Source organism: Anas platyrhynchos, chromosome 30 (assembly GCF_047663525.1).
Source record: "Anas platyrhynchos isolate ZD024472 breed Pekin duck chromosome 30, IASCAAS_PekinDuck_T2T, whole genome shotgun sequence".
Taxonomy (NCBI): domain Eukaryota; kingdom Metazoa; phylum Chordata; class Aves; order Anseriformes; family Anatidae; genus Anas; species Anas platyrhynchos.
Window position 1 is genome coordinate 5,637,219 of NC_092616.1, and position 19,019 is coordinate 5,656,237.

General features: G+C 61.7%; 1 protein-coding gene across 3 annotated transcripts; it reads left to right on the forward strand.

Moving 5' to 3' along the window:
* Nucleotides 1-1,462: 1,462 nt before the first annotated feature.
* Nucleotides 1,463-17,239, forward strand: ALDOA (aldolase, fructose-bisphosphate A). Of its 3 annotated transcripts, none has more exons than XM_072029556.1 (9): nt 1,463-1,614; nt 6,157-6,278; nt 9,440-9,651; nt 10,654-10,708; nt 10,801-10,961; nt 11,805-11,888; nt 11,972-12,146; nt 15,040-15,239; nt 16,991-17,239. In XM_072029556.1, exons 2-9 carry the CDS (start codon nt 6,167-6,169, stop codon nt 17,084-17,086), a joined length of 1,095 nt encoding a protein of 364 aa, XP_071885657.1. In that variant the 5' UTR covers nt 1,463-1,614; nt 6,157-6,166; the 3' UTR covers nt 17,087-17,239. The 3 variants fall into 3 exon arrangements, with proteins under 3 accessions (XP_071885657.1, XP_071885655.1, XP_071885656.1); XM_072029554.1 differs by lacking the exon at nt 1,463-1,614 and adding an exon at nt 2,163-2,278; XM_072029555.1 differs by lacking the exon at nt 1,463-1,614 and adding an exon at nt 2,929-3,501.
* Nucleotides 17,240-19,019: the final 1,780 nt, after the last annotated feature.

Sequence of the window (19,019 nt, forward strand, 5' to 3'; positions counted from 1 at the left end):
CCCCCCCCCCTCTCAGGTGTCCCCCCCCCCTCACTCAGGTGCCCTCCCCGCCTCATTTGCATAAATTTGCATCTCATCACAACCCATTCAGATAAATAGATCCATAAAGCCCCGCCCCCTGGCCTCATTTGCATAAATTTGCATAATTTTTCATGCAGGCCGCGGCCCGGCCCCCCCCCCTCAGGGCGCCGCGCGTCGCTATGGCAACGGGCGGCCGGAATGGAGCTGCGCATGCGCGGCGCCGCCCCGCCTGATTGGCCGCCCGCGCAGCCAATAGGAGGAGGAGGATGAGGCGCGTTGCCAGGCAGAGCGCTCGGCCGCTCCCATTGGTTAAAGGGAGCGAGCGGCCGGCCAATGGGAAGGCGGGACGCGCGTTGCTATGGAGACGGAGGGGGGGTCGCCACGGCAACCGAGCGGCGCGAATATCAACGAGGGGGGCGTGGCTCACGACCACTTAATTAACATATTCCTCATTAATATTCATGAAGCAACGCGAGCATGAATATTAATGAGCCCCCAGCGCCACCGCCCCGCCCCCTGTCAATCACCAGGCCCCGCCCCCGGCTAAGCCACGCCCCTCCCCTTGGCCCCGCCCCCTCGTTGCTATAGAAACCGCCCCCGGGTCGCCATGGCAACGAGGCCCCGCCCCTCCCTGAGGAGGGCCCAAAGGGGGGGGGGGCAAAAAAAAGGGGGGGCAAAAGGGGGGGAAAGGGGCAAAATTGGGGGAAAAGGGGTCAAAAATTGGGGAGGGGGGGCCCAAAATATGAGGGGACCCCCCCAAAAATAAATGGGGGGGGGGAATTTGGGGACTGGGGGGGGTTAAAAGTGAGGTGGGGGCCTAAAAAATATAAGGGGGGGGTAAAAATATTTGGGGGGGGGTAAAAATATTTGGTGGGGGCCCAAAATATAATGGGGGGGGGGGCCAAAATGGTGGGAGGGGGTCTGAAAACTATGGGGGGGGGGGGCAAAAATCTGGGGGGGGGGGCAAAAAAAATCGGGGGGGGGCCAAAAAAAAATCGGGGGGGCAATAAAAAATCGGGGGGGGGGCTGAAATTCATGGAGGGGTCCCCCAAAAAAGCAGAGGGGGGGGGTAAAAGTCATGGGGGGGGCTAAAAGGGATGGGGGGGCCCCAAAAATAAGGGGGAGCCCCCCCCAAAAAAAATATTGGGGAGGGTCGAAAAAGGGTGGGGGGGGGGTAAAAGTTCATGGGGGGGGGGAGAAAGCATGGGGGGGGTCCCAAAAATAAGGGGGGGGTCCCAAAAAAAAAGGGGGGGCAAAAATAAAGGGGGGTCCCAAAAAAAGGGGGGGTCCCAAAAAAAAGGGGTGGGGGCAAAAATAAGGGGGGGGTCCCAAAAATGGAGGGAACCCCCCCCCAAAAAGTGATAAGGGGGGGGCCAGGGGGGGCTCCCCTCCCCCCCCCCCGGGTGCCTGGGGGTGGGGGAGGGGCTGCGGGGGGGGGGGGGGGGGAGGGGCGGGGGGGGGCCCCTATTTTTGGCCGCCGAAAGGGCAGAGGGCACCGGAGAAGGTCAGGGCGGGGGGGCCGCCCCCGGCGCCCCTATATAGGGGGGAGCCCCCGGCCCCCGGCTGCTGCCCCCCCCGGACGCCCCCACCCTGGTGAGTTTTTTTGGGGGGGGGGTCTTTTTTTTTTTTTAGGGGGGGGGACCCCAAATTTCCTCCCCCCCCCCCCACCCAAGACCCCCCCAAACCCTCCTCTGATCCCCCCCCAACCCCATAACCCCCCCCCATGGGACCCCACCCCCCCGGACCCCCCCCAAATTCCCCCTGGACCCCCCCAAAACCCCTTGGGACCCCCCAACCCCCCCCCCAAATCCCCCTTGGACCCCCCCCCAAAAAAATTTGGACCCCCCTTTCCCCCCCAACCCCCCCCTAAAACCCCTCTGCCCCCCAAAAAAAATTTGGCCCCCCCCCAAACCCCTCTGGACCCCCCCAAAAAAATTTGGGCCCCCCCAAAACACCTCTGGACCCCCAACCCCCCCAAATCTCCCTTGGACCCCCCCCCAAAAAAAAATTTAGATCCCCCAACCCCCCAAAACCTCTCTGCCCCCCCCCAAAAAAAAATTTGGGCCCCCCCCAAAACCCCTCTGGACCCCCCAAAACCCCCCCCCAACCCCAAAAGGACCCGGTGGGCCCCCCCCCGTGACTCAGCGCGCCGTTGCCCCTTTAAGAGCGCGCCTTCCCGGTCCCCCCCACCCGTGACGTCACCTCGCCCAGGCCCCGCCCCCTCGTTCCCGCGCGTCCGGCCGCTCCCCGAGCCCAGGTGGGGGAGGGGGGGGGGGGGGGGGGGAGGTTTTGGGGGCAAAAAGGGCGGATTTGGGGGCGAAGGGGGGGGTGAGGGGGTGGTGAGGGGGTTGGGGAGAGGTTTGGGGAGAAAAGTGGGGATTTTGGGGGCGGGAGGGGGGAATTTGAGGCTTTGGGGCGAAGGGAGAGGTTTTGGGGTGAAAAACGGCCGTTTTGGGGGCGAGGAGGGGTTTGGGGTGAAAAAGGGGGGTTTTGGAGGTGGAGGAGTCGGGTTTGGGGGGAAAAGGAGGGGAATTGGGAGGGGAAGGGGTTGGGAAGCGGGGTGTGAGGTTTTGGGGTGAAAAGAGCAGATTTTAGGGGGGTTGGGGTGGAGGTGGAGATTTGGGTGGAAAAATGAGGAATTTGGGGCCGAAAGGGGAAGGTTTGGGGTGCAGGGAGGGATTTGGGGTGAAGCGGGGACATTCGGGGTGCGGGAAAGGGTTGGGGTGGAAAGCCAAGATTTTGGGGCAAAAAGCCCAAATTTTGGGTGTGGGGGGAGATTACAGAGGGAGGGACACAGATTTGGGGTGAAATACGGGTTTTTGGGTTAAAGGGGGTGATTTGAGGGGAAAACGCAGGTTTAGGGCAAAAGGAGGTGGTTTCGGGGAGAAAAGCGCAGATTTTGGGTGTGGGCACAGATCTGAGACAAAAACGCGCAGATTTGGGGTTAAAGGGGCAGATTTGGGGTGAGAAACGCAGATTTTGGGCAAAAAGAAGGTGGTTTCAATGTGAAAAACCCAAATTTTGGGCAAAAAAGTAGGCGGTGAGGGTGAAAAGTGCGATTTTGGGGCAAAAGGGAGCAGATTGGAGGCAAAAGCGCAGATTTTGGGTGCGGGGACGCCTTTTTGGGGCGAAAAACGCAGGTTTTGGGTGCGGGGGGTTGTTTTTGGGGGGCAAAAAGTGACAATTAGGGGCGAAAAGGAGACAGATTTGGGGTAAAAACAGGAGGTTTTGGTATCGAGGAGACAATCTTGGGGGCAAAGAGCGCAGATTTGGGGCGCACCCTGCGGATTTTGGGGGAAAAAAGGGAGGTTTCGGGGCCCGGCGGGGGGCGGGGTGCCCTTGAAGCACCCTTGGGTGCGGGGGTGGCCCCCGGGTGTCCCCTCCCCTGTCCCCTCCCCCCCCGGGCGTGTCCCCCTGTCCCCTCCCCGTCCCCTCCCCGCTGCCATTTCGGCGCCGGCTCCCGCAGCGCTCGGACACCCGGTGGGTGGCCCCGCACCCTTGGGTGTCCCCAGGTCCCTTGGGTGGCCCCTGTCCCCTTTGGGTGGTCCCTTGGTGTCCCTTGGGTGCTCCCCGTCCCCTTTGGGTGTCCCCTTGGGTGTCCCCCGTCCCCCTTGGGTGTCCCCTTGGGTGTCCCTTGGGTGTCCCTGGGTGTCCCCAAGTCCCTTTGGGTGGCCCTTGGGTGCCCCCTGTCCCCCTTGGGTGTCCCCAAGTCCCTTTGGGTGTCCCTTGGGTGCTCCCCGTCGTCCTTGGGTGCCCCCTGCCTCCTTTGGGTGGCCCCTTGGGTGGCCCCACATCCCCTTGGGTGGTTCCTTGGTGGCCCTTGGGTGCCCCCAAGTCCCCTTGGGTGTCCCTTGGGTGCCCCCCGTCACCCTTGGGTGTCCCCTTGGGTGTCCCTTGGTGGCCCTTGGGTGTCCCAAATCCCTTTGGGTGTCCCCCTTGGGTGCCCCCCGTCCACCTTGGGTGTCCCCTTGGGTGTCCCTTGGGTGCCCCCCATCACACTTGGGTGTCCCTTGGTGGCCCTTGGGTGTCCCCAAGTCCCTTTGGGTGGCCCTTGGGTGCTCCCCGTCGCCCTTGGGTGCCCCCTGTCTCCTTTGGGTGGCCCCTTGGGTGGCCCCACATCCCCTTGGGTGGTTCCTTGGTGGCCCTTGGGTGTCCCCAAGTCCCCTTGGGTGTCCCTTGGGTGCCCCCTGTCCCCTTTGCGTGTCCCTTGGGTGTCCCCTGGGTCCCTCCTTGGTGTCCCTTGGGTGCTTCCTTGGTGTCCTTTGGGTGGCCCGGTGTCCCCTTGGGTGTCCCCAGCTCCCTTGGGTGCTCCTGTGTCCCCCTTGGGTGGCCCCAGGTCCTTTGGGTGTCCCCTCGGTGTCCCCTGGGTCCCTCCTTGATGTCCTTGGTGTCCCCTTGGGCGGTTCCTCTGTGTCCCTAAGCACCCTTGGGTGTCCCCAGGCACCCTTGGGTCCCTCCTTGGTGTCCCCTTGGGTGGTTCCTTGGTGTCCCTAAGCACCCTTGGGTGTCCCCAGGCACCCTTAGGTCCTCCTCGATGTCCCTTGGGTGTCCCCAGGTCCCCTTGGTGTCCCTTGGGCAGTTCCCCAGGCACCCTTGGGTGTCCCCAGGCACCCTTGGGTGTCCCCTTGGTGTCCCTTGGGTGTCCCCAGGTCCCCTTGGTGTCCCCTTGGGTGTCCCCAAGCACCCTTGGGTGTCCCCAGGCACCCTTGGGTCCCTCCTCGCTGTCCCTTGGGTGTCCCCAGGTCCCCTCGGTGTCCCCTCAGCACCCATGGGTGCCCCCTCCCACCCTCCCCTGTCCCTGGGGTCCCCATGGGGTTCTTTTTGGGGTCCCCAAGTTCTCCAAGGGTTCTCTGTAGGGTCCCCAATGTCCCCCATGGGGTCCCCGATGTCCCCTATGGGTTCTCCCTGGGGTCCCCGATGTCCCCATGGGTTCTCCAAGGGGACCCCAATGTTCTCTGTAGGGTTCTTGATGTTCCTCTTGGGGTTCCTGATGTCCCCATGGGTTCTCCCAAGGGGACCCCAACCTTTTTTAGGGTCCCTGATGTCCTCCATGGGGTCCCCAACATTCTCCTTGGGGTTCTTGATGTTCCCCATGGGGTCCCCAATGTTCTCCTTGGGGTCCCCAATGTCCCCATGGGCTCTCCAAGGGGACCCCAATGTTCTCCTTGGGGTTCCTGATGTTCCCCATGGGGTCCCCAATGTCCCTTATGGGTTCTCCAAGGGGACCCCAATGTTCTCCTTGGGGTTCCTGATGTTCCTCTTGGGGTCCCCGATGTCCCCTATGGGTTCCCCATGGGGTCCCCAATGTTCTTGATGTTCCTCTTGGGGTTCCTGATGTCCCCATGGGTTCTCCAAGGGGACCCCAACCTTCTTTAGGGTCCCTGATGTTCCCCATGGGGTCCCCAACGTTCTCCTTGGGGTCCCTGATGTCCCCTATGGGTTCTCTAAGGGGACCCCAATGTCCCCATGGGCTCTCCAAGGGGACCCCAATGTTCTCCTTGGGGTTCCTGATGTTCCCCATGGGGTCCCCAATGTCCCTTATGGGTTCTCCAAGGGGACCCCAATGTTCTCCGTGGGGTTCTTGATGTTCCTCTTGGGGTCCCCGATGTCCCCTATGGGTTCCCCATGGGGTCCCCAATGTTCTTGATGTTCCTCTTGGGGTTCCTGATGTCCCCATGGGTTCTCCAAGGGGACCCCAATGTTCTCCTTGGGGTCCCCAATGTCCCCTATGGGTTCTCCAGGGGGACCCCAACCTTCTTTAGGGTCCCTGATGTTCCCCATGGGGTCCCCAATGTCCCCTATGGGTTCTCTAAGGGGACCCCAACCCTCGTTAGGGTCCCTGATGTCCCCTATGGGTTCCCCATGGGGTCCCCAATGTTCTTGATGTCCTTCTTGGGGTTCCTGATGTCCCCCATGGGGTCCACGATGTCCCCATGGGTTCTCCAAGGAGACCCCAATGTTCTCCATGAGGTTCTTGAGGTTCTCCATGGGGTCCCCAACGTTCTCTGTAGGGTTCCTGATGTTCCTCTTGGGGTTCCCCGATGTCCCCATGGGGTCCCCAATGTTCTTGGGGTCCCCAACGTTCTCCCCGGGTTCCCCGGTGTCCCCCTGACGCTGTCCCCATCTTGTCCCCAGTGCCACCACCATGCCGCACCAGTACCCGGCGCTCACCCCCGAGCAAAAGCAGGAGCTCGCCGACATCGCCCGGCGCATCGTGGCCCCCGGCAAGGGCATCCTAGCTGCCGATGAGTCCACTGGTGGGCACTGGGATGAACTGGGAGGGCACTGGGAGGGACTGGGGGGGGCTGGGAGGGGGCTGGGAGGGACTGGTTTGGGGCTGGGAGGGACTGGTGGGCGCTGGGAGGGGGTTGAGGGGCACTGGGAGGGCACTGGGAGCTGCTGGGGTGGGGTTGAGGGCCACTGGGAGGCAACTGGGGCAGACTGGAAGCAACTGGGACAGACAGGAAACAACTGGGAGGTGCCGCCCTGCCCAGTATTGAGGAAGTACTGGGGAGTGAGTCAGCTCTGACGGGACTGGGAGGAACTGGGAGGGGCCGAGGGGCCACTGGGAGATACGGAGGGGCACTGGGAGGGCACTGGACCTTACTGGGAGACGCTGGAGCGGCACCAGGAGGGCACTGGAAGCTACTGGGAGGAACTGGGATGGCAGCAGGGAGGATGGGGAAACAGCTGAGCACCTCGAGGTGGCACCAGTGGGGCTTTGAGAGCTTCTGGGATGGTACTGGGAGCTACTGGGAGGCACTGGGGCACCACCAAGAGCCCAGGAGGACGTACTGGGACATACTGGATCATACTGGGACATACTGGGATGGCTTCAAGGAGGATGGGGAGGTGGCCAAGAACCTCGAGGTGGTACCAGGAGGTCCATGAGAGCTCCTGGGAAGGCACTGGGAGCTACTGGGAGGCACTGGGGCACCAACAGGAGCCCAGGGGGACATACTAGGACATACTGGGATGTACTAGGTCATACTGGAACATACTGGTATGACTTCAAAGAGGATGGGGAAGTGTCTGAGAACCTTGAGGTGGCACCAGGAGGTCCATAAGACCTCCTGGGAAGGCACTGGGAGCTACTGGGAGGCACTAGGGCACCACCAATAGACCAGAGGGACATACTGGGACACACTGGGTCATACTGGGACATACTGGTATGGCTTCAAGGAGGGTGAGGAAGTGGCTGGGAACCTCGAGGTGTCACCAGTGGGGCTTTGAGAGCTTCTGGGATGGTACTGGGAGCTACTGGGAGGCACTGGGGCACCAACAGGAGCCCAGGGGGACATACTAGGACATACTGGGATGTACTGGGTCACACTGGGACATACTGGTACGGCTTCAGAGAGGATGGGGAAGTGTCTGAGAACCTCGAGGTGGCACCAGGAGGTCCATGAGAGCTCCTGGGAAGGCACTGGGAGCTACTGGGAGGCGCTGGGGCACCACCAATAGTCCAGGGGGACATACTAGGACATACTGGGATGTACTGGGTCATACTGGGACATACTGGTACAGCTTCAAGGAGGATGGGGAAGTGTCTGAGAACCTTGAGGTGGCACCAGGAGGTCCATGAGAGTTCCTGGGAAGGCACTGGGAGCTACTGGGAGGCGCTGGGGCACCAACAAGAGCCCAGGGGGACATACTAGGACATACTGGGATGTACTGGGTCATACTGGGACATACTGGGACGGCTTCAAGGAGGATGGGGAAGTGTCTGAGAACCTTGAGGTGGCACCAGGAGGTCCATGAGGGCTCCTGGAAAGGCACTGGGAGTTACTGGGAGGCACTGGGGCACCACCAATAGTCCAGAGCGACGTACTGGGACACACTGGGTCATACTGGGACATACTGGTACGGCTTCAGAGAGGATGGGGAAGTGTCTGAGAACCTCAAGGTGGCACCAGGAAGTCCACGAGAGCTCCTGGGGTGGCACCGGGAGCTACTGGGAGGCACTGGGGCACCACCAATAGTCCAGGGGATGTATTGGGTCATACTGGGATGTACTGGGTCATACTGGGACGTACTGGTACGGCTTCAAGGAGGATGGGGTAGTGTCTGAAAACCTCGAGGTGGCACCAGGAGGTCCATGAGAGCTCCTGGAAAGGCACTGGGAGCTACTGGGAGGCACTGGGGCACCACCAATAGTCCAGAGGGACATACTGGGACACACTGGGTCATACTGGGACATACTGGTACAGCTTCAAGGAGGTTGAGGAAGTGGCTGGGAACCTCGAGGTGTCACCAGTGGGGCTTTGAGAGCTTCTGGGATGGTACTGGGAGCTACTGGGAGGCACTGGGGCACCAACAGGAGCCCAGGGGGACATACTAGGACATACTGGGATGTACTGGGTCACACTGGGAGATACTGGTACAGCTTCAGAGAGGATGGGGAAGTGTCTGAGAACCTCGAGGTGGCACCAGGAGGTCCATGAGAGCTCCTGGGAAGGCACTGGGAGCTACTGGGAGGCACTGGGGCACCAACAGGAGCCCAGGGGGACATACTAGGACATACTGGGATGTACTGGGTCATACTGGGACATACTGGGACGGCTTCAAGGAGGGTGGGGAAGTGTCTGAGAACCTTGAGGTGGCACCAGGAGGTCCATAAGAGCTCCTGGGAAGGCACTGGGAGCTACTGGGAGACACTGGGGCACCACCAATAGTCCAGGGGGACATACTAGGACATACTGGGATGTACTGGGTCATACTGGGACATACTGGGACGGCTTCAAGGAGGATGGGGAAGTGTCTGAGAACCTTGAGGTGGCACCAGGAGGTCCATGAGAGCTCCTGGGAAGGCACTGGGAGCTACTGGGAGGCACTAGGGCACCAACAAGAGCCCAGGGGGACATACTAGGACATACTGGGATGTACTGGGTCATACTGGGACATACTGGGACGGCTTCAAGGAGGATGGGGAAGTGTCTGAGAACCTTGAGGTGGCACCAGGAGGTCCATGAGGGCTCCTGGAAAGGCACTGGGAGTTACTGGGAAGCACTGGGGCACCACCAATAGTCCAGAGGGACATACTGGGACATACTGGGTCGTACTGGGACATACTGGTACGGCTTCAAGGAGGATGGGGAAGTGGCCAAGAACCTCGAGGTGGCACCAGGAGGTCCATGAGGGCTCCTGGGAAGTCACTGGGAGCTACTGGGAGGCACTGGGGCACCACCAATAGTCCAGGGGACGTACTGGGTCATACTGGGATGTACTGGGTCATACTGGGACATACTGGTACGGCTTCAAGGAGGATGGGGAAGTGTTTGAGAACCTTGAGGTGGCACCAGGAGATCCACGAGAGCTCCTGGGGTGGCACTGGGAGCTACTGGGAGCTACCGCTACAGCTCCGGGAGACCACTACGGCTTACTGGGAGTAAACTGGTCTATACTGGGCCACCCCCAGGCAGCATCGCCAAGCGGCTGAGCTCGGTGGGGGCGGAGAACACCGAGGAGAACCGCCGCTGGTACCGGCAGCTGCTCTTCACGGCCGACAAGCGCGTGGACCCCTGCATCGGCGGCGTCATCCTCTTCCACGAGACCCTCTACCAGTCGGCCGACGATGGGCGCCCCTTCCCCCAGGTCATCCGCGGCAAGGGCGCCGTCGTTGGCATCAAGGTGGGGACCTCGGGGACATGGTGGGGACATTGGGGACATTGTGGGGACATTGGGGTCTTGGGGACATTGAGGGTGTTGGGGACATCGAGGGCGTTGGGGGGATTTGGGTGCTCCCTGGTGCTGGTCAACCAGGTCAACGGTGGCTTCATTGGGTTGGGGTCGTCTTGGGGACATTGGGTTCTTGGGGACATCGAGGTTGTTGGGGGGATTTGGGTGCTCCCTGGTGCTGGTCAACCAGGTCAACGGGGGTCTTGGGGACATTGGGGTCTTGGGGACATCGAGGGTGTTGGGGGGATTTGGGGGCTCCTTGGTGTTGGTCAACTGGGTCAACGGTGGCTTCGTTGGGTTGGGGTTGGCTTGGGGACGTTGGGGTCTTGGGGACATCGAGGGTGTTGGGGGGACTTGGGGGCTCCTTGGTGCTGGTCAACCAGGTCAACGGTGGTCTTGGGGACATGGGGGTCTTGGGGACATTGAGGGTCTTGGGGACCTCAAGGGCGCTGGGGGGATTTGGGGGCTCCTTGGTGCTGGTCAACCAGGTCAACGGTGGCTTCGTTAGGTGGGCGCGTTGGGTTGGGGACGTCTTGGGGACATTGAGGTCTTGGGGACATCAGGGGCGTTTGGGGGATTTGGGGGCTCCTTGCTGCTGGTCAACCGGGTCAACGGTGGTCTTGGGGACATTGGGGTCTTGGGGACATCGAGGGCATTGGGGGGATTTGGGGGCTCCTTGGTGCTGGTCAACCAGGTCAACGGTGGCTTCGTTAGGTGGGCACGTTGGGTTGGGGACATCTTGGGGTCTTGGGGACATCAAGAGTGTTGGGGGATCTTGGGGACATGGGATGCTCTTGGATCCAGGTCAACCACATCAACAGTGACTTCACTAGGTGGCCACATTGGGTTGGGGACATCTTGGGAACCTTGGGGTGTTGGGGACACGGAGGGTGACACGCGGGGACAGGGATGGGACCGGGCCAGCACCCCGATGACCCTGTCCCCATCCCCTAGGTGGACAAGGGAGTCGTGCCCCTGGCTGGCACCAACGGCGAGACCACGACCCAAGGTGAGCGACGTCCCCGATGCCACCGGGGTGTCCCCACCCCCGATGCCACCGGGGTGTCCCCACCCCTGATGCCACCGCGGTGTCCCCCCCAGGGCTGGACGGGCTGATGGAGCGCTGTGCCCAGTACAAGAAGGACGGGGCCGACTTCGCCAAGTGGCGCTGTGTCCTCAAGATTTCGGAGCACACCCCCTCGCGCCTCGCCATCCTGGAGAACGCCAACGTCCTCGCGCGCTACGCCAGCATCTGCCAGCAGGTCCCCGGCCCCGTGTCCCCCCTTCCCGTCCCCGTGTCCCCCCTTCCCCTCCCCGTGTCCCCTCTTGGTGCCCTGTGGTGGTTGGAGGTCTCCAGTTGGCTTGGTGGCCCTTCCATTTGACATATTGCCACCTCCAGTTTGCTTGGTGGCCCTTCCAGTTTGCTTGGTGGCCCTTCCAGTTGGCTTGGTGGCCCTTCCAGTTGGCTTGGTGGCCCTTCCATTTGACATATTGCCACTTCCAGTTGGCTTGGTGGCCCCTCCAGTTGACATATTGCCACTTCCAGTTGCCTTGGAGGCCCTTCCAGTTGGCTTGGTGGCCCCTTCCAGTTGACGTATTGCAACTTCCAGTTGGCTTGGAGGCCCTTCCAGTTGGCTTGGTGGCCCTTCCAGTTGACTTGGTGGCCTCTCCAGTTGACATATTGCCACTTCCAGTTGGCTTGGTGGCCCCTCCAGTTGGCTTGGTGGCACCTCCCGTTGACATATTGCCACCTCCACGCCATGGTGGCACCTCCAGTTGGCTTGGTGACACCTCCAGTTGACATATTGCCACCCCCAGTTGACGTGGTGGCACCTCCCTTTGACATACTGCCACCCCCAGTTGACGTGGTGACACCTCCAGTTGACGTGGTGCCACCCCCAGTTGGCTTGGTGCCACCTCCCCGCCCTGGTGGCACCTCCCCGTGTCCTCCGTTCGTGTCACTTCCCCGTCCCCACCCCCGTGTCACCTCTGGGCACCCCGTGGTGGCCTCCCAGCCGCGACGCGTCACCTCCTGTCCCCACTGGGTAGCCCAGGCCACCTTCTGGTGCCCCCGCCGTGTCCCTGACGTCCCCGTGTCCCCACAGAACGGCATCGTCCCCATCGTGGAGCCCGAGATCCTTCCAGATGGTGACCACGACCTGAAGCGCTGCCAATATGTCACCGAGAAGGTGGGTGAAGCCCCCAAAATGTCCCCAAGATGTCCTCAACGTGTCCTCGAGGTGTCCCCAACATGTCCCCAACCTGTCCCCAGGTGCTGGCGGCCGTCTACAAGGCGCTGAGCGACCACCACGTCTACCTGGAGGGGACCCTGCTGAAGCCCAACATGGTGACCGCCGGCCACTCCTGCACCAAGAAGTACAGCCCCGAGGAGATCGCCATGGCCACCGTCACCGCCCTGCGCCGCACCGTGCCACCCGCCGTGCCCGGTCAGTGTCACCCGGCCCCGTGTCCCCCCATGGGGTCCCCGTCACGGTGGTCACGTCCCCGTGGGGTCCCCGTGGTTATGTCCTCAAGGTGTTTCCGTGCTCGTGGCCACATCCCCATTATGGTGGCCATGTCCCTATGGGGTCTCCATGCTCATGGCCGTGTCCCCATGGGGTCCCCGTCACCATGGCCGCGTCCCCATGGGGTCCCCATCATGGTGGCCACGTCCCCATGGGGTCTCCATGCTCATGGCCACCTCCCCGTGGTGTCCCCATCACGGTGGCCACGTCCCTATGGGGTCTCCATGGTCATGGCCACGTCCCCATGGGGTCCCCATCATGGTGGCCGTGTCCCCATGGGGTCTCCATGCTCATGGCCTTGTCCCCACGGGGTCCCCATCATGGTGGCCACGTCCCCATGGGGTCTTCATGCTCATGGCCATGTCCCCACGGGGTCCCCGTCACCGTGGCCGTGTCCCCATGGGGTCCCCATCAGCATGGTTTTGTCCGCATGGGGTCTCCATGCTCATGGCCACCTCCCCGTGGTGTCCCCATCATGGTGGCCATGTCCCTATGGGGTCCAAAACATGGTGGCCACGTCCCCATGGGGTCTACATACTCATGGCCATGTCCCCACAGGGTCCCCATCATGGTGGCCACGTCCCCATGGGGTCTTCATGCTCATGGCCATGTCCCCACGGGGTCCCCGTCACCGTGGCCGTGTCCCCATGGGGTCCCCATCAGCATGGTTTTGTCCCCATGGGGTCTCCATGCTCATGGCCACCTCCCCGTGGTGTCCCCATCATGGTGGCCATGTCCCTATGGGGTCCAAAACATGGTGGCCACGTCCCCATGGGGTCTACATACTCATGGCCATGTCCCCACAGGGTCCCCATCATGGTGGCCACGTCCCCATGGGGTCTTCATGCTCATGGCCATGTCCCCACGGGGTCCCCGTCACCGTGGCCGTGTCCCCATGGGGTCCCCATCAGCATGGTTTTGTCCCCATGGGGTCTCCATGCTCATGGCCACCTCCCCGTGGTGTCCCCATCACGGTGGCCACGTCCCTATGGGGTCTCCATGGTCATGGCCACGTCCCCATGGGGTCCCCATCATGGTGGCCACGTCCCCATGGGGTCTTCATGCTCATGGCCATGTCCCCACGGGGTCCCCATCACGGTGGCCATGTCCCCATGGTGTCCCCATACTCACAGCCACGTCCCCATGGGGTCCCCATCACGGTGGCCACCTCCCCGTGGTGTCCCCATCACGGTGGCCGTGTCCCTATGGGGTCCAAAACATGGTGGCCACGTCCCCATGGGGTCTACATACTCATGGCCATGTCCCCACAGGGTCCCCATCATGGTGGCCACGTCCCCATGGGGTCTTCATGCTCATGGCCATGTCCCCACGGGGTCCCCATCATGGTGGCCGTGTCCCCATGGGGTCTCCATGCTCATGGCCTTGTCCCCACGGGGTCCCCATCATGGTGGCCACGTCCCCATGGGGTCTTCATGCTCATGGCCATGTCCCCACGGGGTCCCCGTCACCGTGGCCGTGTCCCCATGGGGTCCCAGTCACCATGGTTTTGTCCCCGTGGGGTCTCCATGCTCGTGGCCATGTCCCCATCACCGTGGCCACGTCCCCACAGTGTCCCCATCACGGTGGCCACGTCCCCATGGGGTCTTCATGCTCATGGCCATGTCCCCACGGGGTCCCCATCATGGTGGTCGTGTCCCCATGGGGTCTCCATGCTCATGGCCATGTCCCCACAGGGTCCCCATCACGGTGGCCACGTCCCCGTGGTGTCCCCATACTCACAGCCACGTCCCCACGGGGTCCCCATCACGGTGGCCACCTCCCCGTGGTGTCCTCACGGTGTCCCCATAGCCACATCCTCACGGTGTCCCCACCTCCATGGCCACGTTCCTGTGGCTGTCCCAGTCCCAAGGGTGACCCCGTGGCCCTGGAGGTGACCCTCTGTGGTGTCCCCATGGCCATGTCCCCACCTTGTCCCCGCACTGCCCTGGTCCATGTGGCTGTGTCCCCATGGTGTTCCCATCCCCGTGGCTGTGTCCCCATGTTGTCCCCGTCCCCATGGCCATGTCCTCGTGGTGTCCTTGTCCTCAACCCCATAGTGTCCCCATGGTGTCCCCATCCCCATGGCCACGTCCTCATGGTGTCCCTATCCCCATGGTGTCCCCGTCCCTATGGCCATGTCCTCGTGGTGTCCCCATGGCCACATCCTTGTGGTGTCCTTGTCCTCAACCCCATGGTGTCCACGTCCTCATGGTGTCCCCATGGCCATGTCCTCGTGGTGTCCCCATCGCCATGGTGTCATCACCCTGGTCCTCATGGTCATGTCCTTGTCCCCATGGCCACGTCCTAGTGGTGTCCTCAACCCCACGATGTCCCCATCCCCATGGCCACGTCCTCATGGTGTCCCCACAACCACGTCCTCGTGGTGTCCTTGTCCTCAACCCCATGATGTCCCCATCGCCATGGCCACGTACCTGTGGTGTCCTCAACCTCTTGGTGTCCCCATCCCCGTGGTGTCCCCGTCGCCATGGCCATGTCCTTGTGGTGTCCTTGTCCTCAACCCCATGGTGTCCCCGTCCCCATGGCCACGTCCTCGTGGTGTCCCCATCCCCATGGTGTCCTCATGGTGTCCCCATGGTCATATCTTTGTCCTCTTGGTGTCCCCATCCCCATGGCCATGTCCTCGTGGTGTCCCCATCACCATGATGCCATCATCCTCGTCCCCATGGTCATGTCCTTATCCCCATGGCCACGTTCTCATGGTGTCCCTACAGCCATGTCCTCATGGTGTCACCATCCCTGTCCCCATGGCCACGTCCCCACGCTGACCCCATCCCCCCCTCCCCACCCCCCCCAGGCATCACGTTCCTGTCGGGGGGCCAGAGCGAGGAGGAGGCGTCCATCAACCTCAACGCCATCAACCGGTGTCCCCTGGCCAAGCCCTGGGCCCTGACCTTCTCCTACGGGCGGGCACTGCAGGCCTCGGCGCTGCGGGCCTGGAGCGGCAAGAAGGAGAACACCAAGGCGGCCCAGGAGGAGTACGTCAAGAGGGCCCTGGTAGGTCAACGTTGGGGACATTTTGGGGTGGAGGGGGCTTGGGGACGTGGTTATGGTTATGGAGGTCAAGGAGGATCTCAAGAAGGTTCTGGTAGGTCAATGTTGGGGACATTTTGGGGTGAGGGGGGCTTGGGGATGTGGTTACGGTCATGGTGGTCTAGGAAGATCTCAAGAAGGTTCTGGTTCGTCAACGTTGGGGACATTTTGGGGTGCAGAACGTCTTGGGGACATGGTCATGGTCATGGTGGTCCCCAAGGACATCAAGGAGGTTCTGGTAGGTCAGTGTTGGGGACATTTTCGGGTGGAGGGGGCTTGGGGACATGGTTATGGTCGTGGTGGTCCAGGAGGACCTCAAGAAGGTTCTGGTAGGTCAACGTTGGGGACGTTTTGGGGTGGAGGGGGGCTTGGGGACGTGGTTATGGTTGTGGTGGTCCAGGAGGATCTCAAGAAGGGTCTGAGATGTCAACGTTGGGGACATTTTGGGGTGGAGAACATCTTAGGGTTGGAGAACGTATGGGGGCAAGGTCATGGTGGTCCATGAGACCACCAAGAAGAACCAAGAGGGCCCTGGTAGGTCAATGTTGGGGACATTTTGGGGTGGAGGGGGCTTGGGGACGTGGTTATGGTCATGGTGGTCTAGGAGGATCTCAAGAAGGTTCTGGTAGGTCAACATTGGGGACATTTTGGGGTGGAGGAGGTCTTGGGGACGTGGTTACGGTCATGGAGGTCAAGGAGGATCTCAAGAAGGTTCTGGTAGGTCAACGTTGGGCATATGGGGACATTTTGGGGTGGAGGAGGTCTTGTCACTGTCACCCCCACGGGGACATCAGGGGGATGGAGACCATTTGGGGACCACCGTGGCTCTGTGGGGTGACAGCCCCGTGTCCCCAAAGGGGGTGGCACCACGGCCACCGGACGTGAGTCCGGGTGGTGCCACCATCGTCCCTCCTGTCCCAACGGTGTCACCATTGTCCCCTGTCCTTCTAGATGGTGCCACCACCATCCCATGTCCATCTGGATGGTGTCACCATTGTCCCACGTGTCTTTGGGTGGTGTCACCATTGTCCCATGCATGTCTAGTTGATGCCACCACCATTTTTTGGACATGTAGATGGTGCCACCACCCTTCCACGTCCCTCTGGATGGTGTCACCATTGTCCCCTATCCTTCCAGATGGTGCCACCACCATCCCCCATGAGTCCAGGTGGTGCCACCATTGTCCTAGGGACATGTAGATGGTGCCACCACCCATCCATGTCCACGTGGATGGTGCCACCATGGTCCCATGTGTGTCTGGATGGTGTCACCATTGTCCCATGTCCATCTGGATGGTGCCACCATGGTCCCACATGTGTCTAGGAGGTGCCACCATTGTGCCATGAACGTCTGGGTGGTGCCACCATGGTGCCACCACCATCCCACGTGTCTCTGGCTGGTGTCACCATCGTCCCATGAATATCTCGGTGGTGCCACCATCGTCCTAGGGACATGTAGATGGTGCCACCACCCTGCCACGTCCATCTGGATGGTGTCACCATTGTCCCATGTCCTTCTAGATGGTGCCACCACCATCCCATGTCCATCTGGGTGGTGCCACCACCATCCCACGTCCCTCTGGGTGGTGTCACCATTGTCCCCTATCCCTCCAGTTGGTGCCACCACCATCCCACGTGAGTCCAGGTGGTGCCACCAGGGTCCCCCGTGTCCCCGGGTGGTGTCCCCACGGGTGACACGCGTGTCCCTGTCCCCAGGCCAACTCCCTGGCGTGCCAAGGCAAGTACACCCCCAGCGGGCAGGCGGGGGCGGCCGCCAGCGAGTCCCTCTTCGTCTCCAACCACGCCTACTGAGTGACGTCACCAGGGACACCGATGACGTCACCAGGGACGCCGTGACGTCACCGGGAGCGCCGTGACGTCAGCGGGGAACGCCGCGCCGTGTGACACTCCTGTCCCCTCTCCCCCCGTCCCCTCGCCCTTCAATAAAGGAACGCTGCCTGCAGGGCCAACGCCTCGGGGGACACGGGGGGGACATTGGGGGGACAGGGGGGGATGTGGGGACATGGGGGGGACGTGGGGACATGGGAAGGGGACATGGAGGGACGTGGGGACATGTGGGAGGTGGTGGGGACACGTGGGGACATGGAGGGAAATGGGGCAGTGAGGGACATGGGGACACGGGGATGTGGGGGGGACACATGGGGACATGGACGTGGGACATTGAGGGACTTGGGGACACGTGGGGACATGGGGACACAGGGAAATGGGACATTGAGGGACACTTGGGGACGTGGTGGGGACATGGACGTGGGACATTGAGGGACTTGGGGACATTTGGGGACATCACAGGGACACTTGGGGACATGGTGGGGACATGGACGTGGGACATTGAGGGACACTTGGGGACATTTGTGGACATGGGGACACGGACACTTGAGGACGTGGTGGGGACATGGACGTGGGACATTGAGGGACTTGGGGACATGGGGACACAGGGAAATGGGACATTGAGGGACACTTGGGGACATTTGGGGACATGGGGACACAGGGACACTTGGGGACGTGGTGGGGACATGGACGTGGGACATTGAGGGACTTGGGGACGTGGGGACACGGAAATGGGACATTGAGGGACACGGGGGATGTGGTAGGGACATGGGGACACGGAGGGACGTGGGGACGTGGTAATGGGACACTGAGGGACGTGGGGACATGTGGGGACATGGTGGGGACACAAAGGGACATGGGGATGTGGGAAGGGGATGTTGAGGGATGTGGGGACATGGAAAGGGGACATGGAGGGACTTGGGGACATGTGGGGACATGGGGACACAGGGAAATGGGACATTGAGGGACACTTGGGGACGTGGTGGGGACGTGGATGTGGGACATTGAAGGACTTGGGGACATGGGGACACAGGGACACTTGGGCACGTGGTGGGGACATGGACGTGGGACACTGAGGGACGTGGGGACATGGGGACACAGGGAAATGGGACATTGAGGGACACTTGGGGACGTGGTGGGGACATGGACATGGGACATTGAGGGACTTGGGGACATTTGGGGACATGGGGACACGGACACTTGAGGACGTGGTGGGGACATGGACGTGGGACACTGAGGGACGTGGGGACATGGGGACACAGGGAAATGGGACATTGAGGGACACTTGGGGACGTGGTGGGGACGTGGATGTGGGACATTGAGGGACTTGGGGACATTTGGGGACATCACAGGGACACTTGGGGACGTGGTGGGGACATGGACGTGGGACACTGAGGGACTTGGGGACATTTGGGGACATCACAGGGACACTTGGGGACGTGGTGGGGACATGGACGTGGGACATTGAGGGACTTGGGGACATGGGGAAAGGGGACATTGAGGGACACTTGGGGACGTGGTGGGGACATGGACGTGGGACATTGAGGGACTTGGGGACATCACAGGGACACTTGGGGACGTGGTGGGGACGTGGATGTGGGACATTGAGGGACTTGGGGACATTTGGGGACATGGGGAAAGGGGACATTGAGGGACACTTGGGGACGTGGTGGGGACGTGGATGTGGGACATTGAAGGACTTGGGGACATTTGGGGACATCACAGGGACACTTGGGGACATGGTGGGGACATGGACATGGGACATTGAGGGACTTGGGGACATGGGGACACAGGGAAATGGGACATTGAGGGACACTTGGGGATGTGGTGGGGACGTGGATGTGGGACATTGAGGGACTTGGGGACATTTGGGGACATGGGGACACAGGGACACTTG